We start from the raw sequence: 21,457 nt of genomic DNA, 5'->3' as shown, positions 1-21,457 counted from the left end.
TTTTCTTTTGATGCTGACTAATTTTGAAAAAAGCATTTTGAGCCAAGGTGCTTCAGTCTGTGGCAGTTGAAGAGGTGCACCTTGGCTAGAAAATCTTTGCAGTCTGAAGAGTGCAAGATTTTTGATCCACTTGGAGACCCAGTTGCTGAGTGTTGTCCTCTAGAAAGAAATGATTGAGATGTTGCTATGCATTAGCCTAGTAGTTTGGAAAATTAATTGAGATGTAGACAATGTTGCTGATGCTACATATATTGATTTGAGTTGCTGCTGGACTTTGTCCTTGATTCCCCACAGTCCTTATATTGGTGATGATATTTATTTTATCCTTTCATGCGATGTGGGCCCATGAGAGCATTTAAGATTCAACCACATTGCTTTGGATCTAGAGTCACATAGAACATACAGTGCTGAAGGAGGCCATTTGGCCCATCGAGTCTGCACCGACGCACTTAAGCCCTCACTTCCAACCAATCCCCGTAACCCAATAACCCCATCTAACCCTTTTTGGACACTGAAGGCAATTTATCATGGCCAATCCACCTAACCTGCACGTCTTTGGACTGTGGGAGGAAACCGGAGCACCCGGAGGAAACCCACGCAGGCACGGGGAGAACGTGTAGACTCCATGCAGACAGTGACCCAGCGGGGAATCGAACCTGGGACCCTGGTGCTGTGAAGCCCCAGTGCTAGCCACTGTGCTGCCCCTAAGCCAGATAAGGACGGCAGACTTTGTTTCCTCATAAGGATATTAGTGAACCAGATGGATTTTTACGACACTAAACAATGGTTTCATGGTCATCATTTGACTTTGAAATCCACATTTTCATTGAATTTAAAATTTCACCATCTGCCATGGGATCCAAACCTGGGTCCCCAGAGCATTACCCTGAGTGTCTACATTAGAGGTCCAGCGACAACACCACTTCTTCCACTCCACTGATGGAGTTCGGAAACTAGTTTCAGGATTGTGTACATCCTAAGCCATGGTGCTATGCAATTTGAAACTGATAGTTTTGATGACTTTGCTGCTGGGTTGTTCACAATATGGGGAGAGAAGATCCTGGCAATGAACATAAAAGGAAATCCAAACATTCCCAATAGGCATATAAATAATAAAAATGTGATAAAAGGAGGAGTGGGGCTAATTAGGGACCAAAAAGTGGATTTGTGCATGGGGGCAGGTTTGGTACCTGGGACTATGGTACCTGCCTTTATTAAGAGAGAGAATTGCCCAGGTTTGAAATTGCTAAGGCTAGACTTGAAAGGCTTTTAATCCATTTTACAGGATGTGGCTCAACCAACATTTATTGCCATCCCTAGTTGCCCTTGACGATGGTGGTGAACTGCTGCACTCCATGAGGTACAGGTACACCCACTGAAGAGTGTTCCAGGAGTTTGATCAAGCGACAGTGAAGGAAGGGCGATATATTTCCAAGTCAGGATGTGTATCTGCTGCCCTTGTCCTTCTGGATAGCAGCGATTGGGGTTTGGAAGGTGCTGCCTGAGGAGCCTTGGTGAGTTCCTGCAGTGCATCTTGTGGATGGTACGCACTGCAGCCACTGTTGTTGGTGGTGGAAGGATTGAAAGTTTGTGGAAGGGGCACTAATCAAGCAAATTGCTTTCTCCTGGATGGTGTTGAGCTTCTCAAGTGATATTGGAACTACAACCATCCAGACAAGTGGCAAGTATTCCATCACACTCCTGACTTGTGCCTTGTAAATGATGGACAGGAGGGGAGTTACTCTCCATAGGATTCCTTGTCTCAGACCTGCTCTTGTATTGCATAGGCTACCTGTATTTAAATTAGTGAGGCACCAGAATCCGATGAGATGTATCCAAGGAAACTGAGGGAAGTGAGGGTGGAAACTGGAGCCACTGGCCATAATTTTCCACTCATCCTCCGATACAGGGTGGTGGCAGAGGACTGGAGAATTGCAAATATTACACTCTTGTGCCTTGCCCATCAACTACAGGCCAGTCAGTTTAACTTTGGTGGTGTGGAGACTTTTAGAAATGATGGGCGAGTTTCATGTCTGCAATAGGGATCTCACCTGCCAGCTAGAAAGCCAGTGGGAACCTTGTGCTGTCCCAGTTGCAGAACGTCTGCCCCGTCATGTGTCCATCAGGCACCTAAATAGGAAAGCATTGGGCCTTCCCTGAGAGCAAGGGCAATTCAGAGGATGGCAGCTCCCTGTTCCCATTGACGCCTACGCAGTGATGGCAACTGCCAGTAATGCTCCCACCAGAGGCCACGGATAAACAATAGACTGTAGGCCAAAGGTGAGTGAGGGGAGAGAGGGCGGGTCGGAAGCATGAACGGGAATAGTTTTCAGTGCCCCTCCCCCATTTTCCGGATGCCAGGTCCTTTTAATCAGCCTGCAAGTAAACTCAATAGGGTCTGATTTTCGTGCTCCCCACATTGCATCCCCTCTTGCCATTGCTGGTTTCATATTAATTGCTGCTTGAGGGCCTCTATGTCCAGGCGGGAGGGCCATCCTGTCCCGACTGAATCAGACGGAGGCGAGAAGGCAGCAGGACCCCACGTTGCATTCCTGAGCCCAATTAAATGTACAATTCTAATAGAGGTGCAAGAGCAGAGGAACTGGATGCATAGGTGCACAAATTATTGAAGGTGGCAGGATAAGTTGAGAATGGTTAATAAAGCAGTCAGAATCCTGGTCTTTATGAGTGGAGCATTGAGCGCAAATGATGAATCTGTACAAAACACTGGTTAGATCGCACATGGAGTATTACATCCTGTTCTGAGCACTGCACCCTTGAAACAACGTGAAGGCATTAGAGAGGATGCAAAAAAGATTCATGAGAATAGTTCCAGGGATGAGGAACTTCAATTATGTAGATAGATTGGAGAAGTTGTGATTGTTCTACTTGGAGAAGGGAACGTTGAGAGGAGATTCAAGATCATGAGGGGACTGGACAGGGTTGATGGAGCGAAACTGTTCTCATTGGTGAAAAGATTTTTGGTGGACAAATTTTAGGTCATTTGCCAAAGATGCAATGGGGACCTGAAAAGATAATTTTTTGGCAGCAATTGAATAGGAGCTGGAATGCAGTGCCTGAGAATATTGTGGAGGCAGGTCAATTGTTGCATTGAGGATTGGATCGTTATCTGAAAAGGGCACGTTTGCAGCGTTATGGGGGAAAAAGTGGGAGAGTGGCACTAGGTGAATTACTCTCTCGTAGAGCCAGCATGGACACAGCGGGCTGAATGGCCTCCTGTTCAAAACTCATTCTATGATTCAATGAACTGGAGCCGTGTACATGGCAGAGAGAGTTTGAGGGATCAAAAGGTGAGCTACATCCCCCAGGGTCAACTTTCCCCCAGGAAAAATCTGAGGCAGGCAGAATTTACTCTTGACCTGAGTACTGGCTTGTCGGAGCATCTCCAGTAGAGTTTTTGTTCTTCACCTTCAATGAGTCGAAGGGGCCCCAACTGCAAGCATAGTAAAAAAAAAAAAAGCCCTTGCACCCTCCACTGGAAGTCTCAAAGCACTTTACAGCCATTGAAGTACTTATGAAGTGTGGTAATGTAGGAAGTATGGCAGCCAATTTGTGTGCAGCAAGCTCCCACAAACAGCAATGTGAAAAAGACCAGATAATCTTGTGTTTTGCGATGTTGATTGAGAGATGAACAGTGGTCAAGACACCTGGGGTAACTTTTATGAATTGGTGCCTTAGGATCGTTCATACATCCACCTGAGGGCCTCATCCGAATGACCCCACCTCTGACAATGCAGCACTCCCTCAGTGCTGCAATAAAGTGTCAGTTTTGATTTGTGTTCAAATCCTTTAGTAGGACTTGAACCTAAACCTTTCTGATTTAGAGGCGAGTGCTACCCACTGAGACACAAGTGACAAGTTCTGAGATCATATGACATGCCTTTAGGTATTGGGGAAGCCATCTTTATTAGAATCTCCCATCTGTCTCATCTGAATGTGGCAATTGAACTTTGTTTAACGAATGAGAGAGACTACCTGATAGAAGTCAATCCCCACTATACAACAGAAATCATTGAAGAAAATGAAAGTGGTCTATCATAAAAATGTGATTTCTTTAATAAGCACGTAGTGTCAGTGTTGAAGAAATTCTTTCAGGGAACTCGCCCGAATAAATGCTAAAGAATTTTGTTTGATACTGATTGGTTCAGGTAAAAGACTTTGCTTTGATTCAGGGCAATTATCAGATCCAAGGCCCAATACATAAATTCAGCACATCATTCAGACTATTACTCTGGTGTTAAACTGAGAGCATTATGTTTTAGTAAAGGTGTGTGCCTATTCAGACAGAGGTAAAACAATTTTGTGAAAAACTTGAGGAACAGGAAGCCTTCTCCAGCCTGGATCAACTAAAAACAGATAGACTGCCATTGCTGATTGTGAGATCTTGCTGTGTGAAACACAGTCATGTTTGCTTATTAATTATAGTATGTGGAACAAACACCTTTTGATGTGTTTACAAGAGCTGTAACTTTCTATATAAATTGAAGCTTATGTTGTCTATTCTGGAATTTATCTACATTCTATTTCAAAGGTGATTATTGTTTATGTCTTGTTAATTTCCTGTTTTGTGAATATATCGTTTATAATGTTACTGAAAATAATTCTTGTGAAATAAGTGCATGCATTAATGCTCAGCAATCTAACATAATGTTTGAACTCATTGCAATCCTCTTCCCTGCATCAATAGTTAAAAGCATGCATTTGTATTTGCACTGCAGTAGAACTGCACGCAGCTCCAAACTGAAAGGGAGGGTCCATATTAACTATACTGTATTGTGCCGTGAAATGCAGTTCCTGCAGTAATTTCATCCTTTCAGCCTAAACGGTGCAAATATTCCAAAAGCTTTAATTTCTGTTCATTGTGGTGCAAAAATGACTGCATGGATTGTAAGCATGCAGAAGAAGAGAAGCATTGATTGATGATTACCGTGATCTGGTTTCAATACTGCATTATGTTTTGTTCTGTGGATACGCCCACATTTGTGACCTGCATGTTTTTGCTGCTGCAAACACTAGCTATGTGCTTGGTGCTCTGTTGCCTTGGAGTGGTGGTGTGTGACAAAAAATGGAAACATGTTTTTTAACCTGGAACAGAAATGAGAATAGTTAAACACCTTATTTAAGTGCAGAGGTGACGGATGGTCGGGGCTTTGGTTTCACCAGTGCGATCCTGCTGCATTGTGTGTCTGAAGTTGGCTGTCCAATTATCTCTGTTTGGCTAACCCTGCCCATGTGAAGCTGTTGGAAGGTTTGTTCACCATTTGAGTGCTGAACCTGCCTTTCAAAGCTGACTGTGTTTGTGTTCATGTAAAATCTAAACATTTTGTGCAGCTTAGGGCTGAATATTTGCTAATAATTGTATGGGAGTATTCAGAATTTTAATATTCTAAAAAGAAACTCCAGGTTCTTATTTCTGTTTCCACTTTTTGGGCCATGGTGATTCACACTTTGAGGCTAGCCACAGCGCCCACGTAAATGATGGTCTGCACGGTGAGTGGAATCCTGTTTGATTGAATCCATTCCCATCCGATCAAAAGGTCTTTGTAGACCAATGAAACAAAGTCTGCAAAATTGCCGTGTTATTTTAGTAGTGCTATTGTGAAGGTTCAAACCTCAAATTGGAGCAGTAACCTTCATTACTTACAGCCAAATTGAATGTGAATTGTAATAACAAGCTTTTTGAAAGAAGAATGGTCAAGAAAAAATGCAAAGGACATTAGAGAAGAAATATAGCTTTGTTAACCAAGTTGCTTTATCAATGAGTTTTATGTTGCTTTCTTTTCAGTGCTTAAAGTGCACAGCGTAATCTTGTATGTAGTTGTGGCAACGCAAAGTGCTAGTTTGACTTGCAGTTTACTGTACCACCATGGTGTTGTCGATGCTTGACATGTTGATATTTGCAAAATTTGATACAATATATTTCAAACATAACCACTTCTGAGGTTCGTCATTGACTGTTAAATGCTCCTAGATAGATAGATAGATAGATAGAACATAGTGCAGAAGGAGGCCATTCGGCCCATCAAGTCAGCACCGACCGACTTAAACCCTCACTTCCACCCTATCCCCATAACCTTTTTGGATACTAAGGGCAATTTAGCATGGCCAATCCACCTAACCTGCACGTCTTTGGACTGTGGGAGGAAACCGGAGCACCCGGAGGAAACCCACGCAGACACGGGGAGAACGTACAGACTCCGCACGGACAGTGACCCAGCGGGGAATCGAACCTGGGACCCTGGCGCTGTGAAGCCACAGTGCTAGCCACGTGTGCTACCATGCTGCCCATATTTTCATGTAGGACAACAGATAATGAACTTGCATTTATATAGCATCTCTTACAACCGTTGGACACCACAAAGTGCTCGACAGCCAATGTTGTACTTTTTTGAATTGCAGTCACTGTTGAAATGAAAGTAAGTTTATCAAAACCATAGCAAAATACAGTGCATAGCCCAGGTTTAAATTGACCAGTTTAATTTAAACAGGTTTAAATTGACCAGTGGCTGATTATGGGAATTGGGGTCTTGCTAATTTCTCTAATTGTTTAATTGTCTTATTACAATATTTCTGACTAAATATGACACTCAATAAGGGGATTGTTTAGGAAACTCTTTCTGTTGGTGAAAATTTATGGTGAAGCATTTCATTATTACTTGTTCAATAGCACAAAGATCTGTGAACGTTTTGGCATTACTAAAGTGCTTTTTGCAACTTCCAATCGTCCTAAAGCACTTTAGAACCAATTAAGTACTTTTGACTTGTAGTCACAGTTGAGAAATAGGGAATGTGAAGCAATTTGTGAGCAGCAAGTTCCACAATGTAATGTAATAATGACCTGATTATCCTTCCTTCTCTTCTCTCGATGTGTGGTCTCCTGTTTATGCACTAATTTTGCAAAATTCTATTCTATTTGAACAAACTTTCTACCTGAAAGTGGAATTAAGGTACTGCTTCCATACCGTAATTGTTCATGATTAAAATAGTTTGGCCTGCTCTTCACCATGTTTCTATTCAGTCTTGAATCATTTTTAAGCTGATGTTCTGGTCATTATTGCAAGGGGTTTTGCAGTTTCTATCATTCTTTGCATCTTCATTCTCTTGCAGTGTGGCGTGGCCTCGATACCGCTGTGCTGTTTTGTGGGGAAATGTCACTCTTAAGCTTATCCTTTAAGATCATAAGATTGGAATGCTGTTCATACCTGACCCATTCTACCAAAAACAAGTTTTTCTCACCAGGAAAAATCATTTCATTGCTGCATGGCAACTGGGGCTACGTGCTGGTAGAAGGAAGGCAGTGGCACTCCCCAAATTCGGCTCAGGCTTGTGTTCTTCAACTCCAAAGTGGGTGACCGCCCACTTACCTATATTTGCCACAGTTTTGCCCATTCACGTAACCTATTATTAAAACTGGGGTTTTATGTTTCCACCTAGACTGCAATACATCAAACCAGTTTCTGCCACCAAGCAATTAGGCACTACATCATAGTCCGAACGCTAGACGCTGGTTCAGGAAATAGCTTGCATAGGCAGTAAGTGTTCAGGTCATTGGTCAGGGGATGCTATTCCACTGTTATTAATTTACTGTGGGATATGTGGGATTACACCGGAATTACTGGCCAAGCTGTTGGAAAAGCCTTTTTGGCAAAGAAGGGGAAGATTGTACCCTGAAGTTGGCTGCGCAGGTCGATAGAGTGGTCAAGAATGCATAAAGCATGCTTTCCGTCATGGGATGGGGTATTGAGTACAAGAGTTGGCAGGTCATGTTACAGTTGTATAAGACTTTGGTTTGGCCACATTTGGAATACTGTGTACAGTTCTGGTAGCCACATTACCAAAAGGATGTGGATGCTTTGGAGAAGGTGCAGAGGAGGTTCACCAGGATGTTGCCTGGTATGGAGGGCGCTAGCTATGAAGAGACGTTGAGTAGATTAGGATTATTTTCATTAGAAAGACGGAGCTTGAGGGGGAACCTCATTGAGGTCTACAAAATCATGAGGGGTATAGACAGGGTGGATAGCAAAAAGCTTTTTCCCAGAGTGGGGGACTCAATTACTAGGGGTCACGAGTTCAAGGTGAGAGGGAAAGCTTTAAGGGAGATATGCATGGAAAGTTCTTTACGCAGAGGGTGGTGGGTGCCTGGAACGCATTGCTGGCGGAGGTGGTAGAGGCGGGCACAATAGCGTCATTTAAGATGTATCTAGACAGATACATGAATGGGCAGGGAGCAGAGGGATACAGATCCTTAGAAAATAGGTGACAGTTTTAGATAGAGGATTTGGATCGGCACAGGCTTGGAGGGCCGAAGGGCCTGTTCCTGTGCTGTAATTTTTCTTTGTTTTTTGTTCTTTGTTCTATTTATTTGAAAGACACAAATAGGAAGACACAAGAACTTTGGGGCTATTTCTGGAATGGCAATCAAGGTCACGGGGGGCTGTGTAGTCCAGTTTAGACACTAAATTATGGTCAATATCGTTTTTAGTAATTTCAGTTCAGGCTCCAGTGTGCTTTCCCCACACCAGCCTAAAAAAACCCATGGAATGTGTGCATTGCTGGCAAAGCAAGCATTCGTGTCCATTCCTAATTACCCTTGAGAATGTGGTGGTGAGCTGTCTTTTTGAACCACTGTAATGCATCTGGTATGCACCCACGGTCCTGGGGTTCCAGGATTTGGACAGTGAAGGATTGGCGATAGTTAAGATTGTATATGGCTTGAAGGGTAACTTGCAGGTTCTGGTGTTCCCATACATCTGTTCCCCTTGTCTTTCGAGTGGTAGAGGTCGGTGGTTTGGAAGGGACTGTTGAAGGAGGCTGGCTGGGTTGCTGTAGTACATCTTGCAAATGGCACGCTTCAGCCATTGTTCACCAGTGGCGGAGAAAGTGAATGTTCATTGTGATGGATGGGATGCTCATCAAGCAGGCTGCTTTGTCCTGGCTAATCCTCATCTCCAGGTAAAACACATTTTTGTAGCCCAATCCCAGTTTGTTGCAGGAATTTGCATGCTTCCTGTTCCTGAATGCTAAACTAGGCATGCAAACAGTACTGCAGGATTCCGTACTATTTGAGCCAATTCCATTTCCGTAATCGCTTTCTCCCTTGTTTATTAGATTTTAAGATATTATTGATGAGTCACCTCCGTAACGGGAAAATTGATTGGTGAAAATTGTCTACTTTAATTAATTGTCCACTGCCAGAAGATTTTGATATTGAATGCATTTCGTCACTTGGAAAGCAATATTCTTGCATTTAATAAATCATGTTATCATAAGTAGGGAAAGTGCTGGAGTATTATAAAAGATGAGATAACAGAACACTTACATAACAACAGGATTAGACAAAGTCGACAGGGATTCATGAAAGGAAAATCATGATTGACAAACATACTGGAGTTCTTTGATGACATAACTAGTAGAATAGATAAGGGTGAACCAATGGATGTTGAAAAAAAAAAAATTTCAGAAAGCTTTTGATAAAGTCCCACAAAATTGCAACAATGAGATTGGGGGTAATATATTTGCATGATTTGAAAATTGGTTAGCAGACAGGAAACAGTAGGAGTAAATGGGTCTTCAAAGTGGCAGGCATGACTTGTGGGCCCCGCAGGAATATGTAATTGGATCCCAGCCATTCACAATATGCATCAATGATTTGAATGAGGGAACCAAAAGTAATGTTTCCAAGTTTGCTGATGACACAAAACATGGTGGGAAAATTAGTTATCAGGAAATAGAGGTATTGCAAGTAATTTATGTTTGTATTTTTGGATATTAGATATGAGGTATAGATTCGAATGAATTTTTAATTTAGTGTTTCTGTGTAAGAGAGTTTAAAACTGTAGTTATATTCATGTTAAACAAAGGTGTCTGCATGTTATGGGATTTTGGGTTCATTTTAAACTGTCTCTATTGTACTTGGAGAGTTTGAAAGGTAAACGAGGGATTGGAGAAAGAATGAGCTGTTACTTCGCAACCAGGGGCCACTTTTTAAGTTAGACCATTTGAGTTTAGTTTTATTGAACTGCTTGGCAGGGAGTTTAGCAGAGAGAGAGAGAGAGAGAGAGAGAGATCAGCTCTCTCAGCCTTGCCAGAAGCAGAAGTAAGTAATGGGCAATAACACAAGTTTTTGAGAAACTAAAGGACAGTTAGTTCTAGAAACTAGAGATTTCTGTAGTATTAAAGTGAAAATGAAAATAAGAACTGGAATTTGAGCTGGGTACAGTTCACTTAAGTTAAAGGTAGAACTGGAAAGAGCAGACTGGGTGAAATAGGGTAGAGAAAAGCCAGTTATCTGAAGCAACTGTTGGTGTATTCATCCTGGTCTTTGAAGCAACAATATTTGATTGGTGACTTGAGAACCTGAGGATTCTTTGAAAGATCATGGCTATTATAGACGAAGGAATACTGAAAGGAGAGTTGGAACTCCTGGAGGTCGATCCATGCTGAAAGAGGTTCAGGGAAAGCATTGAAAAAAGATTCAAAAGCGCACCTTTTGAGAGTGGAGTTTGGAAGCACTCATGTGACAACTATAGAACCATTCAAAAGTTACAGTACAGGAGGCCATTTGGCCCATCTGGTCCATGCCAGCCTGAGGACACCCAAGTGCTCTTTCTAATCCCACCTTCCTGCACCTTACCCCATAGTCCTGCAGTTTACAACACTTGGAGTGCAAATCCAGGTACTTTAAAAAAAGTTTATGGTCTCTGCCTCCACTACCAACTCAGGCAGCGAATTCCAGACATCCACTATCCTCTGCATAAAAAAGTTCTTCCTCGCGTCCCCTCTACACCGTCTGCTAGTTATCTTGAATCTATGTCTCCTGGTTCTCAAATTCTCCGGCAAAGGAAGCAATTTTATCCTGTGCACTCTGTCTCATCCCCTCATAATTTTATACATCTCGATCAAATCACACCTCAGCCATCTTTGTTTCAAGGAAAATAACCCCAACCTATTCAATCTCTCCTTGTAGTTACATTTTTCTAGCCATGTCAAAATTCTTGCAAATCTCCTCTGCACTCTCTCCAGAGCAATTACGTCTTTCCTGTAATGCGGTGACCAGAACTGCACGCACTACTCAGTTGTGACCGCACCAGTGTTTTGTACAATTCCAACATTGTATCCGTACCTTTGTATTTTATACCTCTACCAATGAAAGAGAGCATTCCATATGCCTTCTTTACAACCATGCCTACTTGAGCCTTTGGGTACCTGTGTGTTCTACGCCAAGGTCTCTCTCTTCATCCACCTCTCTTAGTGTATTCCCATTTATTGTGATCTCCCTATAGCTGTTTGACCTCCCTAAATGCAGAACCTCAAACTTTTTTGTGTTAAAATCCATCTGCCACTTGAAAGCCCACTCCACCAACCCACATGGAGATTATAGCTATCCTAGGGCAGCACGGTGGTGCAGTGGGTTAGCACTGCGGCCTCACGGCGCCGAGGTCCCAGGTTCGATCCCGGCTCTGGGTCACTGTCCGTGTGGAGTTTGCACATTCTCCCCGTGTTTGCGTGGGTTTTGCCCCCCACAACCCAAAAATGTGCAAGCTAGGTGGATTGGCCACGCTAAATTGCCCTTTAATTGGAAAAAATAAATTGGGTACTTTAAATTTATTTTTAAAAAGAGATTATAGCTATCCTCCACACTATCCACTGCTCTGCCAATCTTTGTGTCATCTATAAATTTCCCAATCGTGATCCCCCACGTTCACGTGCCAGCTGGGGGGAATTTGAGGATAAACCCTTGGTTTCAGAGTGGAGTGTTGTCAGATCACGGTTAGCCTGTTGGGTTACAGGGAGTGTGTTTACTGAGAACATTATAGCAAAAGATATATTTTGTGACCTGTGTTGTCCTGTGTACCAGATAAGTGAGAGTGAAGGGCCATTATGTTATAGTCAAACCTTTCATGTTTCATCAATGTTTTCTTTCCTGTTAAAATCTAATTGGCAGTCCTGTGACTCTGTTCATACACTTGTTCGAAAAAGAAAGTTACGAACTTTTGAGCCAGTGTTCTATTTTGGACCTTCCCGACCAGTAGTAGCATCAACTGGCATCGTAACAGAGTGGTGAGAAGGATGTTAAGAGGCTTTATGGTGATTTAGACTAGTTGAGTGAGTGGACAAATACATGCCAGATGCAGTATAAAGTGGATCAGTGTGAAGTTATCCACTTTGGTAGGAAAAGCAGAATGACATAGTATTATTTCAAAGGTGATATATTGAGCAATGTTGACGTACAAAGGGAACTGGGGGTCCTTGTACACCAGTCACTGAAAGCAAGTAATGTTGGCCTTCATTGCAAAAGGACTTCATTGAGGGCAAGGATGTCTTACTGCAGCTGTACAGGGCCTTGGTGAGACCACACTTGGAGTAATGTGTGCAGTTTTGGTCTCCTTATCTTAGAAAGGATATACTTGCCACAGAGAGTGCAGCAAAGGTTCACCACACTGATTCCCGGGATGGAAGGGTTGTCTTATTTTAAAAATATGTTTTTATTGGTATTCGCATTTTTATGTTACACGTTTCAGTTTGTAGGTCAAGTTGCAAAATCAAAGCAAAAACGAACAAGGCAAAATTAAATTTACAAAAGAGATAAACCAAGGCGTGAAAAAGAAAACGTGGTTGTGGTTGGCCGGGCCACCCTGGCACCATTCACATTTGTCCTCCACCTCTGGGAAGAACCTGCTCATTCGAGTTCTGGTTTGGTGTGCTCTGTGCACCACCTTTAGCTTCATTAGGCTCAGCCTAGTGGATGTGGAGGTGGAGTTTGCCCCCATGTAGTGCTTCGACCCAGTGTGTCTCTCTGCCCCCCCCCCACACACACACACACACACACACACATACTTCTTTGCCTAGTTCTTCCTCCCTTTTTCTCTTGTCTCATCCAGGGGGTGCATACCTCCTCCAACAGCCACCTTTATAAGTCCCCACAATTCCTCTTCCTAGGTTGCCGTCGTCCAACAGTTCCTCAGCTAGCGAATGTCCTGATATCTGCGGATATGTCATCGTTTCCCTACGGAGGACGTTTTTGATCTGTATATGTTTTCATGTTTGGATCCTCGGGTTCTCTTCTTACACAACCACACACCCCCTACTGTGTCGAAGAAGGCCATGGGGATGTAGATTGGGAGGGATCTGAACAGGAAAAGGAACCTGGGCAGTTCGTTCGTTCTGATCGTCTGAACTCTCCCCACTAGCAAGAGTGGGAGTGTGCCCCACCTCTGCAGGTCCCTCCTGACGTCCTTCAGTAGACTCGTCAGGTTTCATTTGTGGATCCTTGTCCAGCCATGGGCTATTTGGATCCCCACATGGCGGAATTTGGTTTGGGCTTATTTGAATGGTAGTCCCTCCAGCTCTGCCCCTCTACTTGGCGGCTTCACCGGGAAGATTTCAGTCTTGCTCAGGTTGAATTTGTAGCCCGAGAAGGCTCCAAACTCCTTTAGGAGCTTCATGATTCCTTCTATGCTGGCCTGGGAGTTTGAGATGCAGAAGAGCTACATCTGACCCTGGCACCTTCCGCGCCTGCATGAAGTTGATACTCTTCATGACTTAATAAGAAACGAATAGCATTGCACTTTTAATTAGGTTGCAGTCTATTGTCTCATATCTTCTTCCTTCTTCTTGCACATTTGAAATAAAAGCTTCCTGCCTATAAAATTGCACACTACAGTTGCTGAAAGATATGTAGGCTGCAGGTTGACAGGTTTGCCTGTCTTCCACGAATTCTGTGGAAAATGCTTGCGTTGGGCAAGACCAAGAGCTTATTGAGAACTTACAGTTGTAGCACCAACTGCATATGGTAGGCTTGTTCCTAGTGGATGATAAATCCATTGGACTCCGAGCATATTTATAACTAGCACTGGCCATATAGTTCATATGACTGAAAGCAATGCCAGACAGAAACGGAACCTATCTAATTGGATTGGATTTGTTTATTGTCACGTGTACAGTGAAAAGTATTTTTCTGCGAGCAGCTCAAACAGATCATTTAGTACATGAAAATAAAATAAAAAGAAAATACATAAAAGGGAAACACAAGGTGCACAATGTAAATACATAGACACCGGCATCGGGTGAAGCTTACAGGAGTGTAGTACTAATCCGGTCAGTCCATAAGAGGATCATTTAGGAGTCTGGTAACAGTGGGGAAGAAGCTGTTTTTGAATCTGTTAGTGGGTGTTCTCAGACTTCTGTATCTCCTGCCCGATGGAAGAAGTTGGATTAGTGAGCAAATTGATTTATTTATTGCTCCCAATCTTTAGATGTCTGATTTTGAACACCAAATCATGTTGTTTCTGCCTTTTAATTGTAAGATTAGCAAACCTTCAAACAGTGCTTTTCTATCTCTAACCAAACAAGGATAGGAGATTGCTTAAATTCTGGTGAAATATTGACTGTATTAACCCTGTAGCATTGATCTGCCAGATTGCAAGAACATCTAAGTTGGTTTGTGGGTGTAGATGCCTTCTGGTTAGGTGGTGAACTACACATAATTGTCAGGACATGAAACAGATCATAAACTCTTAAATTTAACCGTGCCTTTTTATTTATTCAAAAAGTGGACTTCCTGAACTGAAAGATGGCTGTTACAAGTCACATGATTCACAGGTTGGGCACAAAAACAAGTTGGGCACAGTTTCTGGAAATTTCCAACGGCAGTTACAGGACAAAAGCTTAACCCTCATCCATGTGGAAAGTCTTGCCTCTCACTGTGAGGATACATTACAATCGACAGCACCAGGGACCAGAAGACAATCTTTTTCCCCAGCCTGATCCTATAACAAAGGGGAAGTCATCAAAACCCGTAACATCTGCAGAGGTGCTAAAAGTCACTATTTATATTCTAAGTTGAATAATGGATTTTGACCAGGCATAGCAACTGCTTGTTAGCCTGCAACTGACTCATGAATGGGCAACATCACATGACCTCCTAAGCTCTTGATCATTGGAAAGTTTCAATATTACACATCTAGACCTGCAACTCAGCCTGCTGTTTAAACTACACACTCCAAACATCAAAGCAGAACTTCAGGCTGACCAACAATTTGCAACAAGTCTAAACCTCCTTGAATCCTAGTTCTGCTATCTCCTCTTGAACAGATCAAGTCTCTGTATACTTACCTGCGTCACCATCAACTTTAAAGGAATTCTGAAAACTCCTGCTTCAGCTAGCTGAACTGCAGCACCTCCGTGTAGAAACTCTCCCTATGGCTTTCTGGGCTCTGGCAATCATGTGAACTGATATTCATATCTGTAGTGCGTTTTGATTGTTATTCACAGTTGCAGAAACACCTTCCCAGAGAAACAATCTCTGCCCCCTTTATTCTCTAACAATCACACCACCTCAGCTTGCAGTCAGGCGGCCTTGAAAACAAGTCGCATGATCCCCTTCAGTTTTACCTTAAATTAAATAGAATCCCAAATATAAATCTCATATTTGTAACAAGGTGAATAGTTCACTACTGACTCGACTTTAGCTGGCCCAAGAAGCTTAATGAATTGTCTGAAATAGTCATTGTGTTACTAGCACTGCTGTTGTAATTGAAATCAATGGTAATGGCAAACATTTAACACCATTTGCCTGACATTAACGGTTGCCCAAATAAGTGTGGCTGGTGTAAGTGATGGTGACTGTACAAACGGTCATTCTACCATGCAGTCTATTTATACATTAAACGGCAACACTTTGACCGAGCATCTAGTCTAATTTGATGCATCATTTACAGCCTCATTTGTTTCCCCTCTCACCAGGAGGTTGGCAGTTCAGTTAATTCCCAGTGTGTAACAGAGATTCAACAGGGTGTGAATTCAATTTGATGTGTGTAGATTATCACTTTGTCGCAAACCAGAAATCACTGTATTTAAGTTGAAATAAAAACTTGTTCTACAAAACATTTTGTTGATTGTTTATGCTTATGAATTCATTTTTAATTATGAACAGTACCAGAAACTAGAGACTTGTTATGTGGTGAAACTGGGAAAGTTTGCGTTTGTTCCATTAAAGCTGAGAACATTTGGATAACGAAGGGAAAATACTTGCAGAGCTATGAGAAAAGTGCAGAGAAGGGGGACTACAAAAGCTCGATGAAAGAGCTTGGGCACTATGAGCTGCATAGTTGCCCCATGTACTGTATTATTCTATGACAATGATATTTATGTACATTAATTGCATACCTTATGGAGACTAACAGATGAATGCAACATTGTTTACCTGAAATGCAAGTACAGTGTGTTTGGTTTTTGCTTTATGCCTGATTGTTGCCTCACAATAACGGTGCTGTTAATATTCTATTTCAGTTCTCAGTTGAAGTGCGATAATTCAGATTGCCTGCCATATTTGCTTATATGTCAATCCATAATGACACAATAAGGAGATTTTTACTGGGTAGCCCTGTGGTTAAGACGGAATCCCTTTAAAATAATGGTTCTGTCAATGCCAGAGCCAGTAAGATAAAAACAGTGTAAAAATGAATAATTTACCAATAAGTCACTGCAGTTAATAGTCAACTGCTGCACATTCTGTTTGTGTGCAGTAGTTGAGAGGCAGTGACACCATGCCCAACCAAGCAATCACCTGTCCAATTTTCTGACTGAGAACAAATGTGATGATCTGAGCAGCTGGAATTGTTTTTTTTAATATTAAATGACTGAACTGGTTGATGCCTAAGCATCATACATGTTGACAGATTAAGATGGTTAAATTGTAATTGAAAGCAGCTCAGATTCTTTTTAAAAAGGCTATCCGTGCTGGAAAATTGAATTAAATAGAGAACCCTGGAAAAACGCAGCAAATCCATGAGCAAAATTAAGACCAATTAATGTTTAAAATAAAGACCTATTGTCACAGCCAACCAAAATGTTAACTTGCTTTTCAAATGTTAATATACCCATTTCTGTACATTTTGTGCTTTACTACTTTACTACCATTTCCCTTTGAAAAATATTGGCGTTTGATCAGGACATGAATCCCACAGAAATAGTTAATTCTGCTTGTTTTGTTACACAAATGTACCCAATTGGCTTTAATTAGTTTTATTTTAATTTTACATAGATTGTTTTGCTTATGACTTCAAAATAATTTTCTTCTGGGTTTAAGTTTAGGGTAACTCTAGCTGCCTGTACATTTTATTCATACTTTATGAATGACATAGAGGAATGTGACTAACTGATTTGGCACAAAGGTGAATGAAATAGGAATAAAATAAGGTTGTTTAGCGAATGGCCAGCACATTCAGCTGGGACTTGTAACAGAATGTCCCTGTAGCACGTTACTGCTGACATGTAAACACCAGACACTCTCTGACCCAATTTAATTTTACCAGATCATTTACTTATTTTCAGACGTTACTGCTTTGGTGAGTTCTGCACTTTCTTTTGGTGGGGCAGCTGGGAAAGCAGGCAGTAGAAACGGCGCTTTCTCAGAATAAACTTCAGGGGCAATCTTTCACCCCTCTTTAATGCCACCTGACTGAACCCTACAATCACTAACCCTCTGAGATTAGTTGAACTTTCATTTGCTTCCAGGAGGTCCCACTAACTTTTTATGTGTACATCACCAGCAAGTCCCAGGAGCCTGGGATAAGATCCCTTTTGGACTATGCAAAAGGGTAGCTAAGGCAGTCTTGTGACTCCAGTGAGCTCAAGGGATTCCCCCTCCTGGAGTGCTATTAATGGAACAGTGTTGTTTTGAAGCTGTTGAAGCAATAAACAAGATGAGAAACGACCCAGCTTCTGGGTTAACTGGAATTGTCCAGATTTTCACTTGCCTCTGATATCACATTATTAAAGTTAGTCATCATGTATCATTTCTCCACCTATAATATAAGCACAATATGCTGGTGCAGTTGGTTGAATGTTGCAATTTGTGAATTATTTAATCTCCATTGGTTAAGTAGTCAGGTCTGGCAGGCGGGTGGTCTGTTCAGGCTGACAGTTGGAAATTGTTTTGTGACCAGCATCAGCAAACTGAATATTCAACTTACAGGTGCTAAAAAAGAATGGCACTGCTGCCATAAGTAGCAAAGAGTAATACTCCTGGAAATGGTATATATACTGGATTTTGGGGCAGCAGTGTTGTATTGTGCACTTTACAACATTGGTAGAAGGCTGTAAATAGGCTAGAAAATAAGTAGCAGGATGGTTCTCTGTCACGTCTACATTTTTTGTGCCTTTTCTAATATAATTGTAATGTGTAGAAATATTGCTATATAGATCCAGTCAGGCTGGGGTGTTTGGATAATTTAGTTGTGATGGCTGTGTTGTAGATTACATTTTCTTTAGAGTGGAGTGCTATTACACAGTGGACATTTGGCAGACCACTTTTGAGAAGAAGCCATTAGCAATGACGGTTGGGTTATAGTGTGTTTGTGTTGAGCTTTGGATAATTATCTTTGTTTTAAATCACAGTGCTGTCTGTTCAAACTGTGAATATTATCTGATTGTACTGATTAAGATCCATTTGATCTGTTTAATGCATCTTGAACATTTTAATGTTGTATTAAATTAAGGATTTATTTGCATTTTTTAATGTTGCCATATTTCTTTTATGCAGGCTGCCTTCCAGCCTGGCCAGAATGCAGCTCCTCCTCCGCTTGTATACTCCCAAAATCCACAGGCAATGACTACACAACCACAGACCCGACAGGTAAGATGCCTTTGGGGAATGCCACTTCAGCATCGTGACTTAATTTCACATTTGAAATTGTGGTGTTAAAAGGCATGCTTTTGGTGTAATGCATTTTATTTTCAGTGCTTTCCACAACAGAATAATTGTCAGACAGTAAGTGATGACAGTGCTGTTACCTTATGAGTCTAGTTAACAGAACCAGCTATACTATATTTGCACAGAAACTGGTTCATATCAGCAAAAATGAATTAGTAACAGCTGCGTTACAAACTTCATTTTCAAAGGAAAAATTATATTTCCGAATATCTTAAGAGTCATTTATTCGCAAATTACTAGAACTCCAAATATGAGTTCTATTCATTTCATTAAATTCAAAAATTCAAACTATTTTTACGTGTATTGATGAGCCAAGATGTTTTTGTCAGCTGCATGATTGAGCTACAGCTGCTTGTCCACCTTAATTATTCATTATCAAGACTCACTTTTTAATTCATTCTAGGGATATGCGTGTCACTGCATTTATTGCCAATCCATTTATTTCCCTTGAGAAGGTGGCGGTGAACTGCCTTCTTGAACCACTGCAATCTATGTGATGTAGGTACACCCACTGTTCGGAAGAGGGAGTTTGAGGATTTTGATCCAAGATAGTGATAGTTGCAAATAAGTTCCCACATAGTGCAGGAATTGAGCTGCCCATCTGTGATTGGAAACCAATCCCCATTCCATCTTTCAAAATCTGGTTAATACCATGTTAAACTATTAATTTTAATGAATGCTTCGACGCCTGATCTATGCTGATCTTACTGTTATTACTTAACCACTATACTTTACCCACTCATGCAAGATGATAATTTTAGTTGATTTGTTTTTTCTTTGCTTCCTGAAGCTCACTCTGCTGTGCTGCTGGTCTCCAAAATCCTTTGCCATGCGCTCCTCAAGTCTAGGTTCTCTTAACAAATAATTGTCTACCTTCTGTACTGCCACGTCACTACTTGACTTTTATTAGATTTGCTCACAGTGAAAAATGAAATTTGTGCTCTCTGTCTCCTGCTGACTCCCACAGGCTCTCACCTTCCCTCCTGCTGACTCCTCACTGCGATTTTTAACCTGTTAGTCTCCCGCACTGTTACTCCTGTTACCCCACAGGCTCACTCACTCACCCTCCCTCGCTGTTGTGCCCCCCCAAACCTGACTCCCCACTACCGCCTTTGTCTGCGGAGCTCAGCCACTGTTTTCCCTCAACTCTCTATCTTTGACTCTTAATGCGATCTCAAATGTTTTGAGTATCAGACTGAATACATGATATGTTTATGAAAATAACTTTTGACAAGATCATTTCAGAAAAATACCTTTATAAGAAGTTTATTTAGTTGGATATTTTCCCCCTGTCCTTTCCTAAATGATCTAATACGTTTCCAATGAATTGATTTTGTATCCTGCTTGCCTGAAACTGATGGTATGAATAATAACCATTATATCAAACAATTTAAATTCATCTTCAATATTCAGAATTTGCAAACATGGTGTTTTATTTGAGTGGGAGGACTAATTTAGAAGTCGTGCAAAATTGTCATCCATTGCACATAGGAATTACAATTACTTCATCATCTACCCATTTTCATTCACTACAAAGGTGAAATTGCTTTCCTTCTATTAATCTCTCGTATGTAGCTTTCACACTCATTGTTGCTCTTATTCATTCAGCCTCTAGACTATGACTGTTGTCACAGTCTAGAGTAAGAAGTGGCACTAGGAGCTGTGTGTAAACTCTGTAACACGATCGTGCACGCATACCTATTTATTTTATATTGAAATAGTGCAATGAAGACTTTTATTACCTTATTATCCAGATCTGCAGAATGGCCAATTTGGCCTTCATTTTAAAAGCTGCTTCCTTTTAAATTTATAGTGCCTTATTATTAATATGGCAGAATTTTATTTTTTGCAACCTTTACCCCACAAATTGGCAAATTGCTATTCTCTCATCTGTTGTCCTTTTCCTGCTACAATGCAGTTCTGTGGGTGTCAGGCACCCATGAACGTAGACGTCTATTTGTTATCGAGCTACTTGACTGCATCATTGCGTGGCTGAATCATGTTTTCACCCAGTTTCTAGCCATGCAAACTTTTAGCAGAAGGTTATTGAATAGTGATCAGGAGTGGGAGTTGTGGCTACCCCCCACAAATGCACACATGCACTCACACCACACACCCCACTCCCCCACCTTTTAACTAGGAACAGTGATGCCAATTATGTTTCTCCCACCATCAACTACGTAGAGATCAGATATTCAACAATCTTGCGATCAGACCACCCTTGTCTGTATGGATCAGGTTATCACTGCCATGCCAGTTGTTATCATCGGAATTGTTTCTTTTTCTAATCATGTTTTTAATAAGAGTTCCATGTTTTCTAATTTTTTTTTAAAAAACCTAAATCTATAGAGTTCAAGTTTGGATCACCAAGTGAAAGTTAAATTTATGTATTTTGAGTAGTCATTTTAATTTGGATGAACTTCACTCTCCAGGCACTCATGTCTTTTGCCCTCTATGTCAGCCATTTCTTTGGATATAGGGTATTTTGAGGCCATTGTGTTAAAGTTCCTAGTGTCAAATCACTATGAGAAATGAGTATGGTGGGAGACTGCACTGCCATAATAGCTCCAGTTTGGAACCAGACTCTTGAATTCTGTCTTCTCCAGTTGATTCACCATTTAGTTGTTCGAATTCGAACCCTAACCCTAATGCACAACAAATGAGAAAAACAGGCTATGTAAAGGAAGGAAATTTTCTTTTCTATCAAAATGTTGGGGAAAA

The 21,457-nt window shown here is 41.4% G+C and overlaps 1 protein-coding gene across 23 annotated transcripts in view; it reads left to right on the top strand.

The window, feature by feature from the left end:
- Positions 1-21,457, top strand: part of eif4g3b (eukaryotic translation initiation factor 4 gamma, 3b) — a 480,107-nt gene that overhangs the window by 194,392 nt on the left and 264,258 nt on the right. For 22 of the 23 annotated variants that reach the window (XM_072478533.1, XM_072478532.1, XM_072478530.1 and 19 more), the window contains one exon: positions 18,566-18,658. In XM_072478533.1, the coding sequence (XP_072334634.1) occupies positions 18,566-18,658 (93 nt within the window). Of the gene's footprint in view, positions 1-5,481; positions 5,512-18,565; positions 18,659-21,457 lie in introns of those variants that run through there. The other variant, XM_072478534.1, reaches the window with a different exon arrangement.

This window comes from Scyliorhinus torazame, chromosome 16, assembly GCF_047496885.1.
Source record: "Scyliorhinus torazame isolate Kashiwa2021f chromosome 16, sScyTor2.1, whole genome shotgun sequence".
Taxonomy (NCBI): Eukaryota; Metazoa; Chordata; class Chondrichthyes; order Carcharhiniformes; family Scyliorhinidae; genus Scyliorhinus; species Scyliorhinus torazame.
This window is presented reverse-complemented; position numbering and strand designations above follow the sequence as displayed.